Genomic DNA, 19,528 nt, shown 5'->3' with positions numbered 1-19,528 from the left:
TATTGCCTTTGGGACTCAGTTTCTTAAAGGAAGAGAAATGTCATTAAAGAGGACTTTAAGATAAAAGGAGCTTACGGAAATTACCCTTGAGCAGTACCTGGAAGACACATCTGTTTCCTGACTGGAAAATCTTACTCTTGCCTTCTGGATATCTGCAAAGCTACCAACATCTCTTGGCACAAAATTGGCACTCTCTATTGCAATTTCGGATTATAAAATTACAAATAAAGTCTGTTTTTCTCACTAATTTTGCTTTACATACATTAGTTCATATAGGATGTAGTTTGGAGAAAAATGTGGAATGAGAACAATTATTTACCTGGAGTAATTGTTAACCGAATTCCCTTCTTTCTCGCTACAGCCTTATGAATGGTCCTGCTGTCTATTTGGCCTGTTTTCCTGCTTATTCACATGTTAATTTTAGGTTTCGCAGGACTGATCCTGAGCACGTTCCCCCCTTCTCTAGTCTCCCCCCTTGCTGTTCGTCACCGTCCCATGGGAATGGGGACGTGAAGGCCGACTGGCCGTTTGGCTGTGGGCTGTGGGGAGGTGCTTCCTTTCAGTTTTAGGATACCTGCCTGTGTTTGCTTTGGAGACTAAAACCTCCCCTTCAAATAACAGGGGTTTTGTGGTGAAGACAGAAATTCAGCCATATTAGCGGTAAGTTTATATATAGTCTTTTTATACAGAAGTTGAAATGAGATTCACACACCCAGTCCCAGCACTGCACAACACAACTGGTTGCCTTCTGCAGACTGAAGTATCCTTGAAGTACACATTTATTCTGAGAAAATCTGGTTGCTAAAAAAGGATTTATCTTTTGCTCGTGAGGGGAGGGGGAACGAGAAGGTAGTGGGAACTAGCCATTGTCCTGCATTTAACGATACATGACTGAGAAAATAAAGGTTTATCCAGTCCAGGAAGATGTGATCTCCTCAGATTGGCGTCTGAAAACCTGGGGGCAGCTAAGGCATGTGGTTCCAGTTGTACCGCGGGTTGCCTTTCCTTGATTTTTTTACGTCCTGTGTAGAATCACGCCATCTGCAGTCATGGCAGGTCCTGTCCTTACTATTTCATGCCTTTTGACATTGAAATGGCTGAATCATTGTTATTTTTTTTTTAAACAAAACTTTTATTTTGTTGGTTTCGGTCACTGATTGATCCTTTTTTTCACTTCCTTTTTTCCCTTGTCTCTCTGTGCTTCGCTGGACATGGCCCGTAGGGGAGTTCTCAGGTGTGTATCTCTCCTCCGTTCAGTTTCCTTCATTGTTTCTTTTTTCCTTGTCGAGATTGAATGACGTGGTATACACGTGTGATACTCCCCTGCTCTTGTCCACTCACGGCTGGCTTTGCGGACTTTGTCCCGCCTTTGCCTTGCTTGGTTGCCTTGCACTGGTGGGTCCCCAGACAGTAGGACATCGCTGCTTTGTGCTCACATGCTGCTACATGTTGATAAGCTTTCCTTTGCGGCTTTCTGCCGGTTTGCTCCACTGTATTACACTGGCCTGTCTCTCAGGGTCTTGGGAAAACCCTGCTGTGCCTCTCTCTTTCTACAGGGTGGGAAGTTTCTTTTTTCAGGACAGGAACTGTATTTTGAGGAGAGCTCAGGAGGGCACAGAAATCAAAGTTAGGTTTTCCATTTTCCTCCAAGTGAACAAAGCTTTGAGGAATCCCCCCCTCCCTGCTTGCACGATGCCCATTATAGGTCAGTTAATGCATACTGGCCCTCTTCTGGAATAGCTGTAGTAAAATTAAAGACAGTTAATTTCTTGATGGATGGATGAAAGGATGGCAGAGCCTCTGCTTTTTGTTGAAAGTTTGTCTTTCAGGCAGAAGTTTGAAGTGACATCTCTGTCGTCTTTTCTTTTTGTGGAAGAGGCTCACTGCATTAGGGCCACACACTGCCACCAAAGCCTTGCACTTGCAGAATTTTTACATTTCCATAAAACGCACTTGGACCCCGATACAGCTTCAGATGAAGGCAAGGGGGTCTCTCCTGGTTTCAGTGCGGGTTGGATTAGGTCTTCTCTACAGTGAAGGCAGGTGACTTGACAGATACAATGTGTTGAAAGACATAGCGTAATACTGTGCAGTGATGAGCTCCCTTGTGTGCCTCTGCCTGCAGGCTGGGGAGGACTCACTGCCCCTTGGTGCTGGGTCCGTAAGGTTGAAAAAGAAAGGGATGACATCATCCTTTCTTTTAGCTCAAACTGTTTTTGCTCTTTTACTGTAAGCCACCTTTTCATGGTCCTCTCTCAGAAAACCTCCCACTGAAGTTTAGTTGGAATTTGTCAGAGTAAGAAAATGGATTTGGGCCTGTGCAAAAAGGCCAAATATGAGCTTTGGTATTTTTCCCCTCACCCTATTATTTTTCTCTCCCCCTTGTCTTTTCCTCACCCTATTCATAATGTCTGTTCTGTTACCTTTGTTGTGGGGGTGGCGAGCCCAAAGGTGGTCAGTCCAGGGGAAATGATGAAGATGGAAGAAAAACGTGAGATCAAGTTGAGCTTGTTCTGAAATCTCAGGTGTAAATCCCTGCTAGGCTGGGCTGAAGCAGAACAGGGTGTAGATTAGTTCCTACTGAGCATTACAGCATATACTGGCACCACACACACACGGACTTACCCATGCTGACGAGCTGCACTGTTTGCTATTTACAGATTGGTACTTAATGGCTGCTTTTTTCTCTTCCTTTCTTCCCCTTTGTCCCCATCTCTTTCTGTTCCCCTTCTCGTATGGGATGGCTCTCATAGTACGGGATGATTTCTTTGGTAAGGCGAAGGCCTTTTTTTTTTTTTTTTCCAACATCCATTTTTTTTCCTAAATTTCTTCTGTTCACCCAGCATCTCTCCATATGTGTTGCATTTCTTTGGTTTGTTTTTTTGTGATGATGGTGTCACCTCTCCAAGAAGCAGGAGGCAGCTGATCCATGCCACTGGTTTGGGGATTTTCTTACGTTTCTTGATGTAGTTGATTATCCACTTTGATGCTTCAAACTGTCTGCCTGGATGTGGGAGGTGCACAGTGTAGGATAGCTCTGTAAGACGTGGCTCTATCCAGACCTCTCTTTCCTTTGCTCCCAACCACAAAGAGGTGACGAGTTCTTCTAGTCGCTCCACAGTGTTTCCTTCCACAGGTAGGGCTTTGCCATTACAGCCTACATGAGGTTATCTCATAATATTTGCTCTGCTGCTCTGCGATGGCTCAATCCATTTCTTTATTGCAAGACTAACCCTTCATACTGCTCACTGGTTAAAGCCTCTGGCCATGACTGTGTTACACGCAAATAAGATAGAAGTTGTTGTGAAGATGCTGATGCTTTTGGAACTGTATGGCTTTTAAGCCTGGGCTGAGAGCTCACCACCTCACCAGAGTTCCTCTCTCTCCCAGAGATAAAGCCAGAGAGTGATAGCTAACTTGAGAATGGAAAAAGAATTAGTTCAAAAAAATCCAGAGAAGAACACCTCCTCCTTATGTCCCTCAGCACCTGGAACTTATTTGTGCTATTTTAGTGGTTTACTGGGTAAATATTTATTTGGTCATTTGTAGAATCGGTAAAAGGGAATAAGAATGTTGTTTAATGAACGGATGTCTGTATCCTATGACCTCTTGGTTCAAACAACATATCCTATGCCACAACCTATAAAACAAAAGAAAGGGGTGTAGCTCATTCACCTTCCCACACCACAAATACACTTTTAGTTTACACAGCTGTTATTGTCTCCCACATTTTTTGCTATTTGCAGTATTCTTTGACACAGCATCAAAGAACACATTTCCTGAAACATCAAAGTGATTAATTATCTCTCTACTGATTTTTAAAATGTTATTTGAAAATGCTGCTTCTTATTCATCCTTGCCGGGAATTCGCTTTTGCCATCATAAATTCATCCCATCTAACTGTGGGAAGAGGATCTGTATGTCGGAGTGTTGTGATGTGTTCTCACTTCTTGTATGCTATCATGTTTCTCTAACTTCCATTTACTTCAAGTTTATGTTGTTTTTATTTTACTGTAAAAATTAATCAGCAAATAATTGATGGTGAAAAATATTGATGTCTTTGCTGTAAAGGAAGAGGTAGTTCAGGAGGCAGGACAAGAAGAACTTCAGCACAAACCGTTACGGTTGTGAGACTGCTTTGTGCTCTGGGACCTGCGGTGAGGAATGAGCTGCAACTCAGCACTGTCCCCTGAAAGGGAGAGGGCTCTTTGCCTTTAGCTTTCAGGTGGCCTCTGTTCCCTGTTGTAAAATAGAAGCTGATTCTGGGATTCAGCAGGTCCCTGCAAGCAGGAAAGAGTCCAGATGTGCTTTTGGTCCCCAAATTTCTTTCAGTCTGGTTTTAAGAAATTCAGCCTTCACACTTAGACCCAGATTTTTCAAAGTGCTTGCAACCCTGACGTGCATGTTGCAGTCGTCGCATGTTCATGCACAAGGGGAAGTGCAATGTGTCTGATGTAGGTGTTCTTTGGAGCGTGGGCTGAGGCTTCAAATTCGTTTAAACACCTGGGAGAAAGCTGTGGAAGGTAAATAGTAGAGATGCACAATCTGAAGTCCTGGTAAAATTGCAGCGATGGAAGGCTGATAGTGGATAGCCTTTCGTGTATACAATGCTGGCTACACCAACCGTGATCACACATCTGTACTGAGAAACAGGAAATTTGGCTTATACTAAGAAAGAAATCAAAACACAGATGTGCAAATATGGCCAGCAATTTGAACAGTGTTCTGCTGTGCTCTGTGAAGAACCCATGAACTCCTAGCTGCTTCTTGCATGAGTAATGATAGAGAATGGTTGTAAGAGCTCATGGCTGAACTGGAAGTCCTTGACTTAACTTCCTCTCACCAGCATTAGTGAAGTTCTCTCCTTTATCCCTCTGAAGGGAGTCTGTGAAAGTTTGGGGAAGCAGCTAGGTCTGCATTTGTGCTCTTTACAGAAAGAACACGTGGGTGGCTTTGCTGGTGCTGCATGGTCTTTCAGCAACAGGCACGCCACTTTCCACAGCACAACGCAGAAGTGTAGGGAAGCCTGACAAAAGTGCGTTCTCTTCCTCAAGCATGAGTCAATCAATGCCACACAAGCTCCCGTATTTCTAGGAGAGCAGATGAAAACTGCCTGGCCTTTCTTTTCAGGAATGGGCAAAGAAGTGGGGAATCTGCTGTTGGAGAACTCACAGCTACTGGAGACCAAGTAAGAAACTACTTCATGCTCTCAATTGCCTGTCTAGTTATAAATGAGCTGTCATCTTGAAGTTGGTCTTGGCCACAACTCCTGCCTTGCTGGGGCTTGCTTGTTCATCTAACGCCTTTTCTTGAATAGTGCTTGTTCTTTGAATTGTAGAAGAGGAATTCCTCTTCTGAGTGACTTTCCTGTTTCTTTTCTGCAGGCACTTGGGTGAAGTCTCCACACATGTGCTGATAGGGTTTGATCCCACCTGAAGTCAATGGCAAGCTTTTCATTAACTTCAGTGGGAGTCTAGATGTGGGCCTAAGTGATTGTGAGAATATTGCAGTTTAGAAGCTTTTATCTCCAGGGTTTGCTATTTGGAAAGAAAATTATCTTACAGTTAATGCAGTCAAAGACTTTTCAAAGATTTAATAGTTGATAAAGGAGAGCCAGACAATATAATTGGCATATCCTTTAAGGAAAGCTGGTAAACCAGACAGTAAAAAAGCGAAGTAGCCATGGAGAGGGAGGTGAAGTACTCCCGGGGGTCCGAGTGAAGAACTTTCTATTATAGGAAGCTGCTGAATTTAAAGACTTTAAGTTATTTCAGAAATGATTGGAAATGCATATGTATGTGTATGTATGTATATCACCATCATCCACAATTAGCAGTAAGTACACAACCAAAAGTTTGAAAGGTGTGTCTCAGATCTTAATTCAGTCTCTACCAAAAATAGGAATAAACCTCAGGCAGGTGATAGGTTTACCTGTAGTTGCTTTTTGCAGTATCCTGCTATCTTCTTAGGGAGTATGTGATGTTGGTCTGTCAATCAGGATACAGGACTAGATGGAAATCAGCCTTTATGGTGATTTCTAAGTCGTTCTGCAGCTCCTTCTTGTCAAAATCAACTTTTCGATGAGTTCTAACTAGACTGAATAATTTTAATCAACTCATTTCAAATCTCCTTGTAGGGCCTGTGACTTTAGCTTCAGGTCTCTGTTGTGGATAGCTGCGGGTTATAGGCAATTTTGCTTATTGTTCCTTTCACACCTTTAAGAAATGCTTTGAACGTTGTGAAGAATGATTTGATTGCCAAGGTGGACCAGCTGTCGGGAGAGCAAGAAGTGCTCAAGGGAGAGCTGGAGGCGACAAAACAGGCCAAAGCCAAAATGGAAGCCAGAGTCAAGGAGCTGGAGGAAGAGCTGAAAAGGTGAGTGATTCACCGTGCTCCAGGGAACTGGGGGAACCCAAGTGATAAACCAGGCTCCTCTGTTAATTTAATTCCTTTTCCCTCAGAGTTTAGTGTTGGAATTCAGAGTATCTTAAAGAGACTTTCAAAGGCAGATGGTAGGTGGCTGAGATGTTTTTTTTAAGATTGTCTTTTATTTGTTTGAAATGGGTTATTGAACCTTAAGAACCTGCAGAACTTTTTCCCTCATACGTTAGCATTCCTTAGCAGTGATTGCAAATCCAGGCTCCCTGGAGTGAACCTTTCAGAAAATCAAATTGTAATAAAAAAAAAAACAACGGAGAGGGGGATTTCTAAAAGAATAGTTTTGAAGGAAACTCTCAAGAGCTTGATCCTGGCAGCAGCCAAGATAGCTCTGAGAGGGATGAATGCCCATTCATTTAATGAAAGAGCTAATACAGATTCCCACAAACAATATTTAAATGTCAGTATTGTTAATTATTCCATTGTTCATGGTAAAAGTGAGAAGGAGAGGCAGAAGAGATTTTAGAGTCCTATGTGGATAGCGTTTGAAGGGATCCCACTTCTTATTTTCTGCTCAAACTAGAGAAATTTAAGCCTGAATGCCTAGCAAAGCCTGTGATCATATCGCATCCATAAAGCTAAAATTGCCCAGTAGAGCTCAGAGCTACATAATTACATTTTGACTGGCTGTACGTTCCACTGTGAAATCTCAATTCAGAGAGCAGTGCTTATTTTGCAGCTGGAGTCTGGCAGGATACCTCTGTTATTTTCAAATTTGAACACAGCATCACCAAGAATGACACAGACTGGTCTCTCTTCATTGTTCAAAATGCCTGAAATGAAAATAGTCTCGCAGGCAGTGGAAAATAGATCCGATTTCTTGAAATGTCTTTTTGAGTGTTTCATCATGTAATAATGCAGTAGGGACATAGGCTTTTAACTGGCTGGTGTACTTTTTTAAGAGACAAGCAGCAATTTTTTCCCACAGCGTCTTTGCTGTCAATAAAAATGCTTGTAATTCAAATGAAAAAGAAGCTTAGTATGGGGTTTTTAAGGAATTAAAGGCACTCAGAAAAATGCTGTAAATATTTTATTAACATGTATTTGGTGTTCTCTTCCTCACCGTTATAGCAAATTGTCCTTCATATTTGAGGATTTTTCACTGCATTGAAAACAGAAGCAGTCCAGAAGAAGAAATTAAGCCAGTGTTTTGACTGCTGAGCATGGTTTAGTGTGTTGTGTGTGTGTGTTTTTAATTAAGACCTATCTGAACATAGATGATGGCTCTGAAATAGAAATTGGCTGGTCTGTTCCAGTGACCAGTATTTTGGGGCCTGGTTCTTGCATCAGATCTTCCAAAGAAATGGGCTGATGTCAGTGAAGCTGTTCATAAAGTAACATGCTACTAGTGTGAGAAGAAATTATCAGAGAAGCTTCTCCTCTATTTGGAGGTACAACTCACGGTTTGAAAATGTTGCCCTGCAATGCATCTAGACCTTTTTGTAGATGATTCTCCCCCTGAAACACCTCACGGTCAGCCCAGCAGTAGCAGTCACCGTATCACTTGCTGGTTTGATGCATTTCTTTCTGTTTCCTAGAGTGAAATCTGAAGCGATTGTTGCCCGACGAGAACCCAAAGAGGAGGTGGAGGATGTAAGCAGCTATCTCTGTACAGAATTGGTATATTACATTACTAAAATGCCTGCGGGGAAAGGGGGTTTATATACTTATTCTATATTACTTTGTATACATGAGTCTTCAGATGCAGACCGTTCTGCCTTTGTTAATGATGAAGGCAAAGCTGGTCAGCTGCAGGTTGTCGCGATATTTGTCAGTAGCCAGATGCCATGAGATTACCCCTGCATATGTCTTTCAAAGCATGGTTGGCCAAGACAAATGTGTGACACAGCGAGGCTACAATGCAGGAGGTGGTTTCTGCCAAATGGTGCTAGACCAGTAACCTGCCCAGCACCTTCCCATTTTATCTGGTTTTCCTCACTTTTGAATTACAGGTAGTCTCATGTGCAGTCTGGATTCACTCAGGGTCTTATGATAGTTAGGCTTCTCAAGAAGAGCTTGTCTCATGTTGACCGTGAAGCTGTAAGCTGTGAGGACTTCATGCAGTGAAATTTGGGTTACTGCAGGCAGCTTTACAGTAATAGCTGCCTTCATTTTAATAGCTTTACAATCTCCAGTTTTGTGACATTGTTTTTCTCATCATTTCTTGTACATGAGCCAGTACTGCCTATTACAGGGCACAGGTAGAAAAGGCTCATGGACTCTCCTGCTGTGACAGCTCTTCAGAGTGCTTTGGCTGAAGTAGAGGCTTTTCTGCAAAGTCCAACTGTAGCCAAAAAAGAAGCAAACAGAGAATGAAAGAGATATCCCCTGTAAATGTCACCTCTGCTAGAACAGGAAATTAGATACACTTTTCAATATTACTGTGTTCCTACTTTGTGAAAGATATGGGGCTGATTTCATTTCTAGCATAATTCTCTTGATTTAGCTGGGGTTATACCAGGGTGAACTTAGTCTGTTGAGAATTTAGGTAGATAGGAAAATGTTCGAGTTGTTCTTGTGGACTGCCGAAGAGGACTGGATTCCTTTTTTGCTGAGCTGACAGGATGTCTGTATTTAAAAAATAAAAAGGATGGTCTTAAATTCCTTTTCATTTACATACTTCTTGTTTTGGCTGGTCATATAGGATTATTCTAAGTCCAGGAGGCTGAAGAGGGGGTTGGCTAGTTTGTGCTATTCCAGCTCAGCCAGGCTCAATTGGGGAATTGCCACAGTCTAGACACAACCCAGTGCCACTCCCTAGTAATCCGTTTCCAAAATCCTTAGGATTTCTTTTTGGGCAGGTATTTTCCCCAGCTTATCCTAGTTGCTCTCATTTCCCTCCTCAAAAGATGAATATAGAATCCCATTCATGTTGCCTCCTAACCCAAGCCATGTGTCTTCATTAGAAAGCCAGATTTTGTCGCCATGCCTGGGGATCTAGGGTTGTAGAGGTGCGAGGCAGTAGTGCGGGAATGGCCTTGGGAACAGCAGGATTGCAGGAAGTTTGGAGAGAGAAACTAGTTGCATGGAGAGGACTGTTTTATGTCCTTTCTTGGCAACCTTCAGGACATCTTATCTGAAGGCTTCCCATATGACAGATATTTGGAGTCCCGTGGTGATCCTTTGGATGCAGAAGGGTTCCTGAGTACTAATTTTTGTATGAGTCTTGCAGTTCCGGAGAGTCATTGTTTCTAGGCATGCAGGTGACCACACAAAACATTGGAATTGTAGATTTTCAGGGCTGAATTATAAAAAGCTGTGCGTGTATGTCACACTAACTAGTTCTCTGAACTCTCTGAGCTGGCAGTGTGAGTGTTGTGGACCTAATGTGTTGTAAAGTGTTCCACCTTGTCCTTAGAAATGGCTTTACAAAACTATTACTGATAATCGAGCACCATCTTTAAACCAGGACACTTCCTCTGTCTATGTGAACGTTCAGGGCCGTAGCACCAGTTAGCTAGCGAAATAACTGAACCTGGGAATTTCAAACATGTGCTTTTATCCATGCTGCACAGTGGTTAGCAGGGGGAAGCAGCCCTCAGCCATATTCTGAGAATGAACAGGTGAGTTGTGTCATGCCAGGTAAAAAGGAAAAGGCCTTTCTCTAGTTTTCTGTGCTCTACAGCTTTATCTGCTTAGTGTGTACTAACAGAATGCCTCCATCCTAGTCCTAAGGAGGGGACAGGTAGCATTACCTGGTGGTGCTTCCTGCTGCTTGTGGTTAGATTTGCTACAAAATCTGTTACACTAAGACTTTGGTTCCCAAACTTCTGGACCAATGGATCACTGTCAGCTCTCCAAATTTCTTGTAGACCACCAAAGCACCTTACTGATGATAGTGTCTGGATAGGGTTTTCAAATCAGTGATGTTTCTTACTCTATTTTACTTTGTTTTGCCGAACATCAAGAGGTCCATGGGTCATCGTTTGGAGATCACTGGTCTAGAATTAGAACCTCACATGGGAAAGGCAGGGGGTAATTAAACAGAACAGGAAGAGAACTAACAAATATGTCTGTCTGTCTGCTGACTTTCCTGGTACTAACATCAATCCCCTTCCGTTTTTTGTTGGCTGAAGCAGTGCTCCTCCCCTCTGCAGGACAACATTCCCATAGCTCAGCGTCGCCGCTTCACACGTGTGGAAATGGCCCGGGTTCTGATGGAACGCAATCAATACAAAGAGAGGTTGATGGAGCTCCAGGAGGCTGTAAGGTGGACAGAGATGATCAGGTGAGGCTGGGTGAACAGTCGCATTTAGGACAGAACCTGGCTGTGTTTGGCCTTGTGGTCAGTGGAGCCCTTGCGAAGATACTGGGTTGAGAAGTGCTATAAGTTTTCCGAACTTTTTCTCTTGTTATGCCTAGTTCTTTCTCTCTTATTCCTGAACCTGGGCTGCACATCAAGACTAGAGTTGCCATAGTTGGAGACACTGAGCAGCTGCTTGTCTTGCTTGTTTTGTGTGTGCTAATTAGGCTAGGAGAAATTGTAGGGAAGAGGGTTGCTTTTAATTAATGAATTCCTTTGGCCATGGCTATAAATGAAAGTGGTATTGGGGTTTGTAATTACCAGGGTGCGACTCTGATGGCACTGATAACACCGAGGGGCACTGATAAAACTTTGAACTGAACAAACTTATTTGCACTTTGTATGAACATCGAAACATAAACCTGTTAGATGTGCTCCCATTGAAGAAGAGTGTATGTCGCTTCCTCTGTTGTGCTTTGAAACGTGTTGTTAGAATGAATTTTGGATTTTGACATAGCTTCCTTGATGGAAATGGCCTGCCGGTTGGCATGAATTTGGGTAAAAGATACTGAAATTAACTTGCATCTGCTGTGTTTGTCCTTAGAGCTTCCCGTGAGCACCCATCCGTCCAGGAGAAGAAGAAGTCCACTATTTGGCAGTTGTAAGTCCTTTGGTAGTTTGTTTAAGATTAAGAAAAAGGGAAGTGTTTCCATTTCTACCTTAGACATCAACTTAATAGACTCTTCCTCTGGTGTTAATGAAAGATCAGCTAAAAGTGTTCTTAGCTGAACCCTTTGACTACATGGGCTTCCTTTGTCTTTAGTTAAAATAAAATCAGCTCTGAACTTTCATGTCAGTTTGGTTTTACAAACTCGGAAAGATTACAAGTGCCTGAGAACAAATGCCTGAAATAGAAAAATACATACACTCATAATAAATGAAGTAGGGCAGTTCTCATGAATGGCTTAAAGGCCCTGATTTTGTACCTCTTGCTTCCCCTGCTGTGAATCTGTGTTAGATTGTCTCCCTTTTTTCTTATTTGTTGGCTTTTCTTGTCCCTAGCTTCAGCCGTCTGTTCAGCTCGTCCTCAAGTCCTCCACCAGCAAAGAGGACCTACCCATCGGTGAACATCCACTACAAGTCTCCAACAACAGCAGGATTCAGCCAACGTCGCAGTCACACCATGTGCCAGATCTCCTCCGGCAGCCGCACTCTTGAATTCTTCCCTGAAGAGTGAGTCGTGTGCTATGTGCAAAGCCAGATCTCCTGGCAGCTCTGCCAAATAGTAGCCAGCTTTTTTTTTTAAATAAGCTGTTTTCCACTGAAAAAAGTCCAAGTGGCATTAATAAGTTTCTGTCTCTTGTGTTTATCCGCTTGACCTTTCACTCATCAGTTGCCACATGGACGGGCTCAGCAAATTGGCAGTAACTTTGTGCTCCCAAGCATACGATTACCATTGCTTTCTCAGGCTTTCTAGGCCATGATGATTCATTTCAGCAGGGACCACTGTAGGCCTCCGAGCTGGCCTCGACATGAGTTTTGCTCTCATGTTTGGAGGCTGTGTGAGAGAATGAAGAAGTGCTTTTGTGGCAGAGCATGGTGGCAGCACTGGGATAGCAGGAGGAATTATCTTTGCCCAACTCAGTTGACAAAGAATTTAGGTGAAGACAAAGGTTTTCTCAACAGCATGTTTAGGTTATAATATTTGGGTTTAACCCTAACTATGCAGAAGAAGAGCTTCTAAATATTGCTACTGCAGAGTCCTCTCCCTTTCTTTTATGCCTCTGATAAAAGTGGAAAAGCTATTTTCTCCTTTACTTGACTTTAAAATGTGTGCATCTTACCATTACGAGGTTTTACTGTTTAGTTTGTGATCTGTTTTTGTGGAAGGACTTTGGAGAATGTGGTGGTGAAGTTTGTTGGAAAGGCACTGGGTTGGGTGGACAGGTTTTTTTTAGAGAGTGAATTTGTATTTTGTAGATACCCACTGCTTTTATTCCGTTCGGTGCAATTCTGGTTACAATATCAGAGTTACCACGTGGTGTCTGAGTGCTTTCCAGTAGTGCATTAAATAATGTAGCTAACCACTGTCAGAAGCTGTTTGTTCTCTCATCCTCTCCCCAGGGGAGGAAGCATGTTCAAGGAACTGTTTTGTTTTAGTGGGGGTTTATTTTTGTTTTAAGTAGGTATGTCATTATATATATATGTAGAGGGTTTTTTGTTTTGGCTTGGATTTTTTGCTGATGTTGTTTGTACCTTGGAGTGATATTTTAAAAACCTACTGAGAGCTGGAACTGACATTCAAACATCCTTTGTTTATAGTAAAACATATCCTAAGAGCTCACAAATTGATTCTCTTCTTAGCTTTGCCAGTGCAAAGCTGGAGTCATTCTGTTGAAACCAGTACAGTTAGTGCATGTTTTCCTTGTCAGCAGAGAAAACTTTAAAATGGACAAAAAAATAAAGAGTTGACTATAATGAAAAATGGAAGAACTCAGAATGCCTTCCTGATGGAGACATTAGATCAGTAAACTGAAACAGCTGAGCAAAAATTGGTATGATCTTATAGATGGTCATCATCTTGAAGGTTGATTGCCTGTTTCTGAAGGGCTCTTGGAATACTGAAGTGGAGATGACAATTGTCCAGGTAACAGGAATTAGAGGTTAGGGTTGCCTAGGTACACTTCTTAATGGAGTTTTTGTGTCTCTGATTTCCTGCATCTCCTTTTCTGCTTGCGCAAAGATGGATTTGTTTTGCTTTGTATTCTTTGACTTCTTGTCCATTTTTTCTTCTCCCTGCTATGGCAACGCATCCTTGACCTCCTGCCTCTGTTTTTAAACATAGATTGAGAAGTAACACTGTTGCTTCTCTCCTCAGTGACTGTACATCATCAGCACGTCGCGAACAGAAGCGGGAGCAGTACCGCCAGGTCCGGGAGCACGTGAGGAACGACGATGGGCGATTGCAAGCCTGTGGCTGGAGTCTTCCTGCCAAGTACAAGCAGGTAGGGACCACTCTCCTGAGAGGCTGAGGGGAGAGAACATGTCATCTTACTCACAGTGACATCAGTGAAGATCTAATTCTGTAGCCTTAGTTGTTAGATATTCCAGTTCGATGTATGATATGCATGTTTTATCTGTATGATAATTGTAGGCATAGATTAAATTTGTCTTTTTTGTACCTCCACCTAAGTCTTAGAAGGGACATTCTTTTGTGTGAAAGGCGCTGAAAGAACCTAGCCTGAAACAACAGGAATTAACCTTCTTCATCCAAAGTCTAGTATTTGTTTTTATTTCTTTTGTTGTTACACCTGAGCTTGCACATTGGATATTTTATTTGTACTATAAGAACTTTTCCAATCGTTTAGTATTATAAAAACCAATTTGAGTGGAATTTGCTCCCCCTTCTCCCCAGCAGTGCACAAAATCGGATGTCATCAGCCTCATTCATTGGCCTGTGGCTTATTTACCTCTGGTGAAAGGTCACCTGAAAGGAATGAGTTTTTCACTGTGGCTTGAAAGTGGAGGAGTGCCCAGGCGGTTTCAGGTTGTGATGGAAGGGAATGCCAGTGTTCCGGCTTCCATGCAGGGGACATCCCTTAACCACACTTCTTCTGCTAGTAGTACAGGATGTAGCCTCTGCTAACCGTAATTGGGGCAACCTATTATAGTGAAAGAGACAGTCTCAGGTAGGCTGGTCCCATCCCTTTACGCACTCCGTTTCACACAAGATGTCAGATGAAGCATCAGCTGCCATTGGCACTCCATCTCTGAGGCTAAGAAGCTTCATTCTGCCCTATTGGTCGCATCTCTGTTGCGGTAGCCTGGTGTGTACACTCTTGTACTGTCTTTTCCTTCTTCTCTTCTCCCACAGCTGAGTCCCAATGGTGGCCAGGAAGACACTCGCATGAAAAATGTCCCTGTGCCTGTATATTGTCGCCCACTAGTAGAGAAGGACCCAACCATGAAGGTACGTTGTCTCTGCGTATCATTCCAATCCAGAAAGGGAGCACAGAAAAAGTGAGGATTTGTCATCATGAAATATGCAATTTTTACAACAATCTACATTTTTTACACGATACATTCCAAATCCCATCCTCCTCTTCCATTTTTTGGAATGGTTGTTTCTAGTACATGTAGGTAGAAATGCCTCTCTCTGTAAGAACATAATTCTCAGCTGATTCTTGTTGCAGGGTCCCCTGCTTCTGTCTTACATCTTTTGCTTTTTTGAGGCTTCTTTTATATAATATCAGCAACATCTTAGGCTTATAAAGCTTGTTAGGAATCCTTAAAGTATAGTACAAAACAGTATGAAAACTGGTGAAAAGGAGCAGATGAAAGCTAAAACATACTTCATCGCCCTTCTTTTGGATTTCGCTGTTGATCAGGAATCAGTAGTAACAGAACCGAATTATCTAGAGCAGAAGTCTGTGGATTTTTGTGTAGTTGTGTCTATCAGTACTAGAGCTAAAGCTGACATTTTCAACAGAATTGCACTTGGGAATAGATGGTCATGTGTCTGTTTTCAAATACATAGTCTGTCATTAACTTTGCTAAGATTCAGAGTTGATTTTTAGACTTCATTCTAATGTGTAAGTCACAAAAATATTCTTTTGTCGTTAGTTGTTTCTAGAAGATTGGTGTAATCTGTGGATAATACTCTGTTCAGTATTTCCCCTTATGATTTTGAACAGATCCAATATGTGATTATGTCATCCTGTTCCCAACATTCTCCTAAAAAGCTACCTGAAAATAGCTCACAGGAGGCTGGCTAAATTTATTTGTCAGAAGATATGTAGTGTGCTTCTAATCAGTTCCTTGTAAATTTGTTATGCAGGGATCTAAACAAGCAGATTTCCTGTTGGAGGAGGAGTTTAGTTTTTGCTGGCTTGGCTCCTTGAATCGCTCTCTAGCATCTGACAAATCTAGGTGAAGGGGGAGTGCAGAGAAGCAGAAGAGTGCAAGGCTGGGAGAGGAGGGGGACTAGGGAACAGGAACATTAGACCCTGCTGGGTTGATCCTCAGCTAAGCTGTAACACTGCAGGGAAAGAAACAGCTATTAGGGTGTTTATTTCCAAGCTGTACTAAATATGTTTTTCTGAGAGGGGAAATGTTGGTCAGACCTCTAGGGAATGACCCCTACTTTCTTCTCCTGGAAATCTCTGGTTCGTGCATGTAATTTATGACTTGTTAAAGACTGACAGATAAGACATTGACTTAACACTTCTTCAGTGGAGCTCCTTTTTCTTCCCCCCATGAAAATGACTGTTCTTCTAGTTGAAATCAACAAGATGTATTGTTTCCAGCTAAATTTTGTAGGTGTTTGGTATGTGTAGACAGTTCTTTGTAAAGGTCTCAGAATTTCGTAAGGTTCTGGAGCCTCCAGAATTCTCAGTTTAAGATTTCTGTTTCTTTGCTTAGCTGTGGTGTGCAGCTGGAGTCAATCTCACGGGATGGAGACCTTTTGAGCAGGAATCTGGGAATGGACAGAAACTGGATCCTGGACGTGATCCCCTCACCTGTGACCGGGAAGTGGAGGGCGAGAACAACAAGAGTAACCATACCTCTCCTGAAAAGAAGAAGGTCAGAAAAGGAAACTGATTTTTTCTCCACTGTTTTTTTATTCCATCCCTTATATGTCCTCTGTCATGATAGCTTTATACAATGCAGTATGACGCACCAACTCAGTAAAGTCTTTCCTAGTGTTATTACTGTTCCAGTATTTCTGAGGCTTTGTCCTGTGGGGAGGGTTTGTGGTGTGCTGGCTCTGTCAGTAACTCTCAGTGTGGTCTGGGATGAATCATCTTGAATAAAATCTCCCAACTTCTGCTTTTGAAACATGCTTGGAATTTTGAAAAACTTCCTAATGATAAGGGCAGTTAAAAACTTGATGAAGTTGCTAGGAAGCTTGTGGAGACCTCATCTCTGGAAATAAAAAAAAAAAAAAAAAAAAAAAAAAAGACCAGGAAAAGCTGTATTAAGAAGAACATAGATCCAGTATCTAGTATAGTCCATTAGTCCCTTTGGTTCAGGAGGTGAAGCTCTTGAGATTCCTTCCAGCTCTGTTTTTTAAGATAGTCTTAACCAAATTGTACATTTGAAGATGATAATATAACTTTTCTATCCTTCACGGTTTGTGGATTTTTTTTCACAGCTGTATCATAATGTTTCCCTATGGTGTTTCTGTAATTAGCTTGCTTAGGCTGGTAGTTTGTGTATCCCAGATCCGTGGTATTCAGTCTGAAATACGTGCTCAGTGACATTAATGAGACAGTTTAGAAGAGAAACTAATGACCACACTCCCCTGGCTGGGGTTCCAGATACAAGTGCAGCAATGTGAAGGAAATTTGCATTGCTCATATTGTTTATTTTTGTCAGCTAGGAGGAGACTTTGGCTCTCCGGAGCTGGCAGTGTGGTCTCTGCATACACAAATGTTGCCAAGCATTAATTGGCTTAGTCTGGTCTGAGAGGAGCACTGATTCTTCCATGTGTTTGCTCTCCTGAAGGCAAAGGAGCTCCATGAAATGGATGCCACATCCAGTCGTGTCTGGATCCTCACCAGTACCCTGTCAACAAGTAAAGTTGTAATCATTGATGCCAATCAGCCTGGTACAGTGGTGGACCAGTTCACTGTCTGCAATGCTCACGTGCTCTGCATCTCCAGCATCCCTGGTAAGTGGGGCCCGGCACCGGCTCCGGTCTGCACAGGGTCACCCACTCCACTGAGGAGTCACAAATAGCATCCCCACTTCAGAACTAACCCATGGAAGCTGCTCGGTTCAGTAATGTCCCTCAAGACCATAACTCAGATCTTGCCTTCTTGTAGGACTGTTGTGTGGAGATCTTGCTGAGCCTTTAGTAAGTGGTTCCTCCGGCACGTGCAGGACGGCTCTTGGGAGCAAGCCTTGCCCAGGTTTGGGAGGGCTCTGTAACTGGCCTGGATGCTGATGGCTAGGATGAGGGGACTCGCCATGGTACTGAATGATGCTGTGGTGCCTCCCTGGGGCTAGTGAGCTCCAAGGATCAGCATCTTCCATCTGTATGGCTACCTCAGGAGTACTGCTACATTTAAATTAGCAGTGACTGCTAGATTTATGGGAGAAAATCTGTTCTTTGCCCTTCAGCGGCCAGTGAGAGTGATTATCCTCCAGGCGAGATCTTTCTGGAGGGAGATGTTAATCCTGAAGAGTCGTCTGGAACAGATGGTGTCTTGGCAGGAATCACTCTGGTGGGCTGTGCGACCCGTTGCAACGTGCCACGAAGCAACTGCTCCTCGCGTGGTGACACACCTGTGCTGGACAAGGGACAGAGTGAGTATCTGGACATAAAACTTAACAGTAGTCCAGTTATAGCTCATCACATATGAGCTTATGGTCTTACAGCTGCATCCTCCTGACCCTGATTTAACAACTTTATAGACCTCAAGAAGTTTCTTAACTCAGTACAAGAACACCAAAGCCCCTTTGGTACTTTTCCCTTTAGAGCCCTTCTTTCCTCTGTGAGTGATCTGGATCCTGCAGCTAGGTTGTGGGGCTGGTGGAGCAGAGTACTTTTGACAGGTGATGTGTGCTTGTCCTGCTATATTTGCTTCTGTTCTTATTGCTTTCTTCTCTGAACCATGTCTTGTCATTAAGTCAGTTAAGCCTATATGAAAAAATAAACAATGCTCTTGCTGATTCCCTACTGCGGTGGACAACTTTGGTGAACTTCTGATGCTTTGCTAGACATAGATTGTGCCTAACTTTAAAATAGCCTGTGTTTTCCTCAGAGCAGAAAAGACTCTGGATAAACTGCTGTCTGTGATGCAGGCTCAGGGCTCGATTGTCTCGGGCAAGGAAGGAGAAGTTAAAAATTGAAAGCCAGGTTTCTGTATAGCTAACTTCCATCTCAGTCCCCAGCCTGTTGTACATCTCACAATGTTCCTTCTTTTTTAGGTGAAGTGGCTGCTGTCTGCAATGGGAAGATCAACCAGTCCCAGTCTACTGAGGAGGCGACGGAAGCTACCGAGGTACCAGAGAATGGTACAAGTGAGACAGAATCTGCTCAGGTCCGGCCTGGGCCGCTCACAGAGCACGTGTTTACAGATCCAGTCCCTCCTCAGGCACCTCTTAGGCAGAGCAGGTAGGCTGCCCGTGTGCCAGTTTAGTTATTTATCTGCTCTGTTTGCATAAACTGTCAGTTAAGAGAACCAGCCTGATTTTCTGATTTTCACAAAGTGTCCCAACTCTTTTCATGTTTGTGCCCACAGAGTATTACAGATGGGATGATAGGGAGAGGAAGAAATAAAACGAAAATAAACATGGTTCAGCTTGCAGCAGACTGTGTTGCAGCTTTTTAAGAGCAAATATTTGATCTCGCAGTGTGAATTTAGACCTGCTGTTGAGACAGATCTTGCAAAGTACACTGCATTTAACGTTCCTACCAGAGCAGCTTATCGATTCATGTGTAAATTTATTCTAGTAGTACCGCTAATGTGTTGTAAAGATAATGAAGAAAGCACATTCTCTACCCAAAAAGTCTTAGACAAATGAGACTGAAGTGATGGGCTGGGGAGCTGGGAGTACCAAGCAAGCAAGGTGGAAATCTTGGATAGAAATTGCTTTTAAAAAAGCAAATGCTATACATTAGTCCAGTATTCTTTGAGGTTGGAAATGAACAGAGAAAATACTGTTTGTATAATGGTACTGCCAAACATTAAATTTGCTTATATAACTAGGAAGTACTTTCTAATTGTTTTGTGGGGGGAAAAGAAAATTTTACAAATTGCAGATTCAGGAGTCAAGCAGTTAAAAAACTCTGAAGAGAAGGAAGCTATCTGTGTATGCAGTGTCCGTATCTACTTGTGC

General features: G+C 42.7%; 1 protein-coding gene across 30 annotated transcripts in view; it reads left to right on the top strand.

Moving 5' to 3' along the window:
• Window positions 1–19,528, top strand: part of MAPK8IP3 (mitogen-activated protein kinase 8 interacting protein 3) — an 83,604-nt gene that overhangs the window by 52,638 nt on the left and 11,438 nt on the right. For 9 of the 30 annotated variants that reach the window (XM_064520620.1, XM_064520616.1, XM_064520633.1 and 6 more), the window contains 14 exons: window positions 1,223–1,234; window positions 2,754–2,771; window positions 5,131–5,188; window positions 6,223–6,375; window positions 7,977–8,058; window positions 10,515–10,666; window positions 11,286–11,342; window positions 11,744–11,914; window positions 13,560–13,686; window positions 14,556–14,651; window positions 16,103–16,264; window positions 17,189–17,354; window positions 17,807–17,992; window positions 18,617–18,803. In XM_064520620.1, coding sequence (XP_064376690.1) covers window positions 1,223–1,234; window positions 2,754–2,771; window positions 5,131–5,188; window positions 6,223–6,375; window positions 7,977–8,058; window positions 10,515–10,666; window positions 11,286–11,342; window positions 11,744–11,914; window positions 13,560–13,686; window positions 14,556–14,651; window positions 16,103–16,264; window positions 17,189–17,354; window positions 17,807–17,992; window positions 18,617–18,803 — 1,627 coding nt within the window. The remainder of the gene's footprint in view (window positions 1–1,222; window positions 1,235–2,753; window positions 2,772–5,130; window positions 5,189–6,222; window positions 6,376–7,976; window positions 8,059–10,514; window positions 10,667–11,285; window positions 11,343–11,743; window positions 11,915–13,559; window positions 13,687–14,555; window positions 14,652–16,102; window positions 16,265–17,188; window positions 17,355–17,806; window positions 17,993–18,616; window positions 18,804–19,528) is intronic. The other 21 variants (XM_064520636.1, XM_064520622.1, XM_064520635.1 and 18 more) reach the window with 12 other exon arrangements.

Source organism: Dromaius novaehollandiae, chromosome 14 (assembly GCF_036370855.1).
Source record: "Dromaius novaehollandiae isolate bDroNov1 chromosome 14, bDroNov1.hap1, whole genome shotgun sequence".
Classification (NCBI taxonomy): domain Eukaryota; kingdom Metazoa; phylum Chordata; class Aves; order Casuariiformes; family Dromaiidae; genus Dromaius; species Dromaius novaehollandiae.
This window is presented reverse-complemented; position numbering and strand designations above follow the sequence as displayed.